General features: G+C 38.2%; 1 protein-coding gene across 1 annotated transcript in view; it reads right to left on the bottom strand.

The window, feature by feature from the left end:
• Nucleotides 1-9,488, bottom strand: part of pdhx (pyruvate dehydrogenase complex component X) — a 32,255-nt gene extending 22,767 nt beyond the window's left edge. The window contains exons 1-3 of the mRNA XM_067589343.1: nucleotides 9,322-9,488; nucleotides 5,097-5,180; nucleotides 2,752-2,852 (exon numbers count right to left, since the gene is read on the bottom strand). Of these exons, the coding sequence (XP_067445444.1) occupies nucleotides 2,752-2,852; nucleotides 5,097-5,180; nucleotides 9,322-9,457 (321 nt within the window). The 5' untranslated portion in view covers nucleotides 9,458-9,488. The remainder of the gene's footprint in view (nucleotides 1-2,751; nucleotides 2,853-5,096; nucleotides 5,181-9,321) is intronic.
• Nucleotides 9,489-10,519: the final 1,031 nt, after the last annotated feature.

Genomic DNA, 10,519 nt, shown 5'->3' on the forward strand with positions numbered 1-10,519 from the left:
AGATGTATAAACAGAGCTGAGCACAAATAAAGTCAGGTGAACCCCTGCTTTGTGGTGTTTATTTGTAATTGGAAGATGAACTCAGTCTAGACATGTACCACAAGGTTTGTCTCTGATCAACAGAGCATGACAGATACTGCAGAAAAAGGATTGCAGCCACATCCTACGTCTTAACGACAGGCTGCCAGTTCAATGTAATCCCGCACATAAACACACAAAGACACAATTCGAACCGCAACTCAAGAGTCAAGTCATTCCTTTTGAGCATGATGTTTGTTTAGCTTACTAAGCCGGAAACCATATAACTGCAATGCTATGAGTTTTACTTGTCAAAGAACCTTCATCACAAGTCCTTTTTCTCTCCCATATTTTCTATTGCTATCCACCCTCTGATTCATCTAAAGTCAAGATGCCATGAAAATAACGTGTCACCTTAATTCCAACCAATGCACTGCAGTTTTTTTTTAAGATAATAGAAATATATGGACTGTAAACTAAATACAGCCTTTTTAAAGACTACAGGCAATGTACTCTCATCTTGAAATTCATTTGGTAGAAATTCTGCAAAGAAATGCTACAGGCTTAGAAAGTGATTTATAATATCAGTTGATGTAGAGGACACATGGCTGTTGGTGTTTAAATTGATCCCCTGGATGATAGCATGTGAAGATGAAGTGAGGACGGGGAAGGGAATGATAAATTGGAAACTGACAGGTTAGCACCGCGGAACATGTCGGATATCTTCATCAAATTATCCATCTATGTATATATCTATCAATCCTTTCTGCCCTTGAATTCATTATAACAATCATCAACTCATTCACATTGAACTATCATCTGATCTACCTACCGACTGGTGTTCTCCATTCAATGCTTCATCTTTACATACATCTTGAACACAGAGAAGTTTTTGTGCATCGATCTATCTTCAAACACTGTATCTCTTTCTACAGGCTATGATTGATTGCACCCGGGGCAGATTTTACAGATTGAAGCCCTTAGGTCAGGGCAGAGCAACGTAGTAAGAATATGATGAGATACAGTAATCTGTGCTCACAATGCTAGTGCTCCTACCCCCAACCTCCACAATCCCGATATGAGCAGGATCTATCCTCTGTTCTCTCACCCCCAAGAGCCATGGTTGGAAATTGGTAGAGGGCCATAGTGGTAGTTGACCCCCATAAATAACCCCTGTAGAGAACAGGAAGTTTCACGTCAACTGCAGCCTGTCTAGGCTTTTGGCCACGGGCAGGTAATTATGGTAGCCTCTAAATTAGAAACCTACTGGGTGCTTACAGAGCCAGTATTAAACCTCTAACAGCTAATGTACTCTGACCCAGACACAGTGGATGCCATATTGCCAGTGCCATGGAAGGGGAGTGTACAAATCTCTAATATATTGCTACTAGCTGCTGTTTTTCTTATTAACTACACACATACACTCTTTCACAGAGAGCGAGCGAGCTAGGGGGCTTATCTAATACAGACCATCTTTCTCTGCCAGTTTCAGCTCTAAAGCCCCTACCCCCAATTCTTGGGTGGTTGCTATGGAAACTACCTCATCCCCACAGTAGCTAAGACAAGGATGGAGTAAGGGAATGTGGAAGAATGGAAGGAAGCAAGCAAGCAAGCAGAGAAATGTAGAAAAAAAGAGGTACAAGCCTGTGGTTATCAATTGACAATCATGCCTCTGATCATTAATCTATGTAATAAATGATAATTTAGCCATTATGTTTATGTTTCTGCACGGAAGAACAGAGTAATTTCTTTGTGGACAATGTATCTATCTGTGTGCACATTGTTGATGTGCATCTGCTGGTGCAGAATGATTGTGTATTGTTTTTTGATAAGGTTGCGCAAACACACACACATCGCCTAATTAAACCCTGCTCCACTCAGGCTTCACCACAACTTGAGCATGTCCAAAATAACACGGCCAGGGAACATGTTGTATTATCAGATATGGCACTCTCTGTGACATGGAGCACAGGTTTTGTGTTTTTTTGTTGTTGTTTTTTTTTTGTTTTTTGTGCGTACAGGACACTATCATCCCTCAGTTTTTAAAATAGGGAAGCTAAGAAACATGAGTTACATCTTGTTTAAACTGCTAGGGAAATAATGACCTTCATTTCCTCCAACTTCACATTATTTTCAGATTTCTTGGAGATCAATCAAAATACGAAAGAAGATAAAACATCTTTATCTTTCTGTTCGGGGGGACGAACATGTGGTGGAGTACTGATGAAAGACAACCGATGGCTACGTCTTTGGCAGCCTATTAAAAATTCAAACAACTAACAGCACAATGGGGGGATGGAAGGAAAGAAATATTTGTCACTGAAGACACCTCGTCAAAGCTTTGCTGTCATTGTACAGGGAAAACAGATTTAACAAGCGTAGCCAATTAGCATAGGAAAGGACGGGACCCTGCTACATGCACACAAACATACTAACAGTACTATACTATATGTAAATATATACTGATCTCAAAAACATAACCATAACAACTGAAAATCATTTACTTCACATTATTTGAAGGCATAATAACAGAGCTGAAAACTGAAGAACACTTGTCAAAAAGTGGAATTCAAAATCCTACGGCCAACACACATTTAAATAGACCCTAAAATCTCTGTTTTCATAGGAAATGCATAAGAAATACTCAAGACTTACGCAAGTTATTTGCAAACAAATAACCTAGTAGTAATCGGTAGTAATCATCTGCAGAGGAAGATGTTTTAGTTTACTCACCAAGATCTTTGCCAAGATACCGTCGTCATTAGATTCCATGGTAACAACAGCCTTGTCAGTCTCAATCTCACAGAGGGCATCGCCTGCTGCCACTTCCTCACCTGCAGAGGTAAAGGTACACATCCACAAACTTTCAATGTAAAATTTATTTGGCATTTTAAGAACCAAATTCCCAAGCTATCTTTATGTTATGAATTGGGGTTCTGACCTTAGTTTAAGTGCAAATAATTCATTTCAGCTGTGATTAGAAATGCATGAATCATAATGACCAGCAGAATGTTCAAAACAATTGCTCTTTCACTGGGGGTTTGCACACAGTAAAAACAAATTGGTTGACATAAACATCAAAGAATTCCATTAAAGGGACAAAAAAGTTATGCGGGAAATATCTGCTCTGGCTTTGGCCTACTTATCAAATGAGGGGCCTAATCAATGTTTCATGGGAAAGAATGTGAGATTCGGAAACGCGGTGTGTCTGATAGAAGCAGAAATCTTTGCCTATCCACAGAATCCCAGATTCCCAGTGGTCCACCACATGAGAGAGCTGGAATATATTAGCATCTGCTTATGAAAGAGGTTGGAAAGTAGGAGCCACTGGTTCAGTTCTTCCATGCACATAAATCCATTTTGAGCATCACCAGTTTGTGCAACAACTCAAATGGGCTACCAATGGACAAATACACAGAGAGATGGATTTATTTGTCTGTTTGTCTCCCGTTATGTCAGTTGTACAGCTCATTTGTACATGAAACACTTAGAAATCAATGATAATGCTGAAGTTACCAAATGTTTCGGTGACATTCTAGCCCAGAGGGAGAAATAGAAAGAGAAAAAGAAAGAAAGAAAGAAGGAACAGGGTGGGTCATTGAAAGACTGGATGGGGATGGGTGAGGGGGAAGGTTGAAAGAGCAGAGGGAGTATTGACGTTGGAAGCCCCTGAGAGCAAGGAGTAGTGGAGTCAAGATTGGATTTGTATGAGGCTTTAACACTGTATGACCCTAGGGGTTAGGTGTGATGTGCAACATTAAAGATTAAACAGGCGACCCCAGGCCTTTTCACCTCTACTCTACCAGAATGCAATGTCCATGACAACAAAAAAGATAGTTAGACTACATATTGTAGGTACGCTGGACAGGGCTATATTAACATACATGACCTGCACAAATGAATATATTGAATAGAAAGGGAAACCATTCCAGATGGATGTTTCAGTGTTGAATCATAATTCAAGAAGCTGCAAAGTAGTTTTTTTTTACTACACCACAAAAAGCATTAGTGGTCGACCAATATGGGTTTTATAATGGTTGATGCCGATTCTTAGAGAGCAGGGTGACCTATGGCCAATACATAATGCTGATATCATATTGTTTTTTTTTTTGTTTTAATAATAAATGAGACACAAAATTGCTGAACTTAAATTAGCATTTATTTAACATTAATGTTTTTCTTTGCTTAAGTAGATCTGCATTCATTTTAAATAAAAAATGTCTACAGGTATTACACATATGTACACAGGTATTCAAAAAACTAAACTGAAAAAAACAACAACTTATGTATGAAAAATAAATATTTTATAGTGACCACTAAAAATCACTTCCCACTGTAGATGTGATTAAATATAGTATTTGTGTCAAACAAAATAAGCACTTTTTATAAGATCTCTTAAAACCCCATGATAAATTCAGTAGCATCAACATGTCTTGCAAACACAAGAAAGTAACACACCAGATGTGTTTTCCTTGTCACTGAGAATTCATAATTCTTTTTTTCACTTTCTCACTTACACACACAGACACACAAACACACACACATCTCACCCTAAGTCACAGAAGCACATGGCAACACAGCCAGCGAGCCAATCAGAATTCAGTATGCTGCCTCCTGATAAATGAGAGTGTGGCTGTGGTGCCTGGCTGAGCAGAGCTGCTAAGCAGTGATGAATAGTGACTGTTGTGTTTTCTTGAGCCAATCAGCCACCAGAGACCCTCAGGTGCAACAGTGCTTGGGCCTTTGCCTTACAGAGCAATATGATGCCATTGAGAAAATGATTAGTGCTACAGTTAGTCCATCATTTCGGGGAAAATAACTGCTGAGCTTTTTGATCTGATGAATATAGATGCATACAGTGTTATTGCAGCAATCTGGACAGTGAGGGAGCATTCAAATGTAGAGTTGCCACAGTGAGTGGGAAAAAATTACATGTGAAAGAAAAGTGACGCATCTATCCCATTGAGTAACACATGAATACACACAGTAGTTTTAGCAGGTTAGTTAGAAGAAGTCAAGCAGAGCAGCAAGGTACTGAGAGCGGGCAAATGAAGTCTTATGTCATATGTTTATTTTACCTTCCTTCTTCAGCCATTTGACTATGTTTCCCTCCTCCATGGTTGGGGAGAGAGCTGGCATTTGCACTTTGAGTGGGGCGACACCTACAGGATAGAAAGAGAACAACACACAATTTACATGGAAGCATTAGAATTAATAGAAGTCATCAGTCTTAAAACTAAACTGGAAATATTTCCATGACAATCACATTCAGAAACATCCTACAGGCAGGTCTTCAACATCAACTAGGATATGTGTATTTGAAAAAAAAAACACAGCAACACACAAAAACAGCAGCAGTGGCAGTGTTTGATTGCAGCAAGGCCTCAGGGGTTCAACATGTTCAACTGAGCAGCAGAGCAAAGGAAGAGACAGCGCCGCTATGAAAGAAGAACGCTGGCAGGTCACTTCTGTAATTGTCGATCCTGGCTGACACTGCACCAGAGGCTACATATACGCTCATATTCTTGCAGGCCTTGGAGCCACAATCTAAGACCCCCGCTGTCACCAGCTGCAGACACTCAGAAGGCCAAGGTTCAACTGGCTCATGGCACTGTGTTGGACACTGGGTGGAGCTTATTGTTCAGACATGGCACAATTCGAGAGGAATACCCCTCTGTTTTGTGCACTATATGCTCAGTGAACTGCTCAGGTATTTCAGATAATTACGGTGTATAGAAGGATAAAGTGAGTAATGAGTGAGTGATAAAGATAAATGAATGAGGAGGATGATGAAGGGGTACATATGAAAGGGTTCTGTCAATGTCTTCTGAGTGTTTTTATATGACTCAAGCAATTCAAATTGTTGGGCAACCCAGAGAAATGTGACCTTGGGATATGAAGCTGCTTGTACAAGCACATATTTCTTAAATACTAGCAGCAATAACTAGGCGTAAATAAAATCACTGGAAGCAATACAAGTTCAAAATATGAAATTCTAAGCTATCTTTTAATGTCTCCAAATTTTATAGTAAAAATGATCAATCCAATCCAATAAAAACAAAAATGAAAAAAATGATTATATATATATATATATATATATATATATATATATATATATATATATATATATATATATATATATATATATATATATATGGCCCTGTATCCCTGTATAGCACACTATTTATGTGGTACACATCTACTGAGCTGACCTTTCATCTCAACAATTTAAAATGAAATCAAGTAAAACGAATTCACTCAAAAACAGATTAGAGATTCAGGCACCAGAATAAAGTACGTCACTGATGGCAGCATATTTTTTAAAATTAGAGGTTTTAGAGGGCTTGTAGGGCTTACAACATTTGTTGCAAGTCAATAAACTTCACTTTCCATAAAGGCATGCAGACACTGTAGAGCCCATAGACTGTAGTCATGTTGGGTGCTGTTGCCATCTGCTGGATATTTGACAATGTCACACAATTTGTAGTATATGAAGAGGACTAGTAAATTCCTTAATATCAACTTATGTGTTACCTAAAGTCTAACATTTTGGTCCAGTATCTGAAAATGATTAAAACCATAAAATGTTGAAAGGTATGCATCTGCTTGTTTATTTGTGTGTGATCTGTATGTGAGAGATCTGCACCACATCTGAGTCTTTTTCTCACCAACAACTATTGTGCTTGCTGACTGACTCAGATTTGGAATGGAGCCATCATTCTATGTAATTATATACACCTGTGCTTTCTCTGCTATGACAAGGCTAAATGTCTATCATAAAGATGGCCCATTAGGTTGTAAACCACTAAAATCATGAGCAGCATGTTATGAGTCCAATATTCATAAATAAATACCACATTTCAAAGAAAACCCATTAAACATTCACATAACTCTTTCAGTTCTTAACATTCTCCCTACATTACCTCGTATTACCCGTTTTTTCCAAAAGCCAATTATTTCTGCCTTGAGCTCTTTGACTTTGACTATTACTCTGCTGAAAACTGGCTTTCTGCCAAACAGTTCATGAGCCTTTAAAAATGAAGTTATAAAATAAAATGGATAAATAGTAATTCAAACATTATTTCCAGATCTATGAACCAGTATGCTGCTGTCAGACTCTTTTGCGGTACTATCTATCACTATCCTAACCTGATTGTGGCCATTTCCTTATATCATTCACACTTTATTTAAAACAGTACTGCAGTGCAGTCTGGTATTAACTTGGCCAGAAGTCATCAGATGAAATGACTCATGATCTGCCTTGAAGCCTTTAAACATCATTCATCTTAATTATGTTGCAGATCAGTAACTATTAATCTAGTCAACGTTTTAGACAAGATTATGGTAACGTGACCACAGAGTCCAATGGACCTTTTCCACATCAGATATACTGTCTTACCATAGCAGGAAAAGCACAGATGGAACTAATAACATTAATGATGGCTGTTCCATAAAGTGTCCCAGGAAGCCATGCCGATGAACTAGCGTGCTAATCTAAATGGAATGCGGTTAATAATGTTATTAGCTTTGCCACTGTCTTACATGGCATCATGGCATGCCAGCGCCTGAAAAGCACTGGTATAAACACTAAAATTAATAACGACTGAATTCCATTTAGCTGCTTTGGTTTCAGGGTCTTGATATTGTGCATACTGGCTCACCGTGGCACTGTCATGACTTACTGAGACACTTGAATAGAACTGAGACATTTTAATGATGTAACGTCTACGCTTTTCCTAATATGACAAGTCAGGATGTCTGCTGTAAAAAAAAAAAAAAAAAAGAGGCCTGTTAATCTGATCATGTTGCATCTCATAAAGACTGCCAGATGTCACAAAAGGGGGATTCTCAACAACACTGACTGCAGACAAATTTCATAAGGCTTTCTGTCAGAGAAAATAAACATATCTGTGAGTATGATGCTGAAGTTAGCTTCTGAGTCATATCCTCTGATTCTGAGTTAGGGGAATAGTTAAGGGAAACATAAATATTGATATTTAGCAGCTCATTATATATTTTTGCACCACTTACACTTATGAAAGAGTGTTAAACATTGTAGCAAAAGCCTCAACGCTGTTTAAACCCCCTTTCAGATTTGTGAGACCCTTATTTTGCTTATGAAAACAGAAAAAAGGCCGATTTCACTGATATTTCTCCATTCAGACCACATTAGACCAGATCCAGGTCAAAAACCACTATACTTAGACCTTTCAAATCTGGACTAGATTAACAAGGAAACTCCAGAGCCATCATTAATCTGGACTAGATGTCTATTATTAAGATTTGATGAGTCTAAGTATAGTGGTTTTTGATATGAACCTGGTCTAATGTGGTTCGGATGGGATAAAAAGCACTGAAATCGCCCTTTATTCAGTTTTCACAACAGTTTCAGTTTCACACATCTGAAACTGTTTTTGTTGATCTAGTCCAGTATAGTGGTATAGTGGTTTTTGACCTGGACCTGGTCTAATATGGTCTGGAGGGAGAAATATCAGTGAGATCGCTGTTTAATCTGTTTCCATAAGCAAAGTAAGGGTTTCACAAATCCGAAACTGTTTAAACAGCGTCATGGCTTTTGATATGACGTCTAACACTTCTTCTCATAAGTGTAAGTAGCCTGATGAAAAAACGGAGAAATAGCTGCTAAATATCATTATTTATGTTTCCCTTAACCTAACCTTACACACCGAATCGGAAGCTAACTTCAGCATCGTTTGTGAGCGATATTTATTTTTAAACAGCCTATGGTACAAGTAACCTTCAGCTGTGTCGTGAGAGGCTGTTTACTCGCAAAACTGACAGACTTGGACTGAACTGTGTATGATGCTTGATGTTTGAGGACCACACAGTCATCTTTATACACTGTCTATGTTGAAGACTAGAGTAATTTGACTCTGACAAGGCTTGGTTACCCTCCTCTACCATCCACACTCCTCAAAACCTCTCGAAAATCCACAACTATGTTAAACCGTAGTTTATAACCGTGTTACAGATGATTGGTTTCATGTTGTTTTTGACAATGGATGCGTGTCGCTAATCTGTGTGTGACATTAACGCCTTTACAAAGGAATATCTATCATTTATGGACCCTGCTTTGCTGTAAAATAAACCTTAACTGTTCAGACTTGACATAGCTGTTCAGACATAGCAGTGCTGTTCAACGGAGGGACTATCGTGTTGTGGAAAGCTACAGAGAAGTGATTTAACTCACTTCAAGATAGATAATGATAGTAAATGTCAGCGGTCTGTCCTCCGCACACATAACGACAACGCCTGTCCTGATATTCAGCTGTCAACACTCACCGAGGAGCCATGATGACTGGAAGAAGTGTCTGGCATGCTCCTGCCCCGAGTGTGTGGCCCACAAACATTTGTTAAATTTAGATAATTTGAGGCCAAATAAAATTCCCTGACGACCCAGACGCAGGGAGGCCGCCATGTTGTCGTCCTCCGTCGGTGAGACGCATCCATACGAATGCCTGACAGGTAAAACTATACAAAGGGTGAACACATAGCATTATTTTTAAACTCAATTTATTTTTTTAAATTAAGAAAACAAGAGTTGTCAACCATATAAAATGTCGAAATATCATCTAAAGAATTGTGATCAATTTAATGAGCAGGCTTAATGTAGCTCTCTTTGGGTCCTTCGAGGGCCTTTATATTGTTTTTTCTCCTTAAAACTTTATTAAACAAATCGCATATTACAAAACAACATACAACTTGAAACCAGAGAACACCAAACATCCATTGTGTACACAAACCTTATACAGTCTATGACACAGACACGACATGAATGACGCATCATCAACATAAGAAAATAAAAGGAGCAAAGGGAGCAGCATTAATTAATAAATAGTAAAAATACATAAAGATTTTAAATAAATATATATAAACACATATTTCAGAAGTGTTGTAAATAATAGCACAGTTTTAATAGCTCTAACATTTTTGGAAAACTTAATAGAGTCAAAGTACCTCTTTAGCTCAATTTTAAAACCAAGCAGGAGGGGCCTAGACTCATTGAATTTACATTTATGTATGTAAAATTTAGCAAAAAAGCAAATAAGACCAACATTTCACAGTGTGGATGCAAGACCGGAACAGATGCATGTGTTTCATTGCTGGTTTCACAAAGGGCACAACAGGTATCAATGTCGTTTTGTATTTAAGAAGTGATGGCCTTTATGCTGTTCCCTAATCCCTTGTGCCCTGTGGGCTACTGCCCCCTGCTGGGGGAGGGTCAAAGGCTCCTGCACAATGTAGTTTAAAATCTTTTAAACTTATATTAAATCCTCAGTGTTGTATGTGGGAAAAGGCTAATGCTCATAATTAAACTTCCTTTACACTACAGCCCCAAAGCTCACTGTTTAATGTTTTTATTTTATTTATTTATTTTAGCCTGTTTACTGTTCTTTATACATTTTGTAAGTACTCTAAATTGTTGTAGGCCTATGTCTATACCATGTCAGTGATATATTTTACACTATACCGGTTTATA

Source organism: Thunnus thynnus, chromosome 5 (assembly GCF_963924715.1).
Source record: "Thunnus thynnus chromosome 5, fThuThy2.1, whole genome shotgun sequence".
Classification (NCBI taxonomy): Eukaryota; Metazoa; Chordata; class Actinopteri; order Scombriformes; family Scombridae; genus Thunnus; species Thunnus thynnus.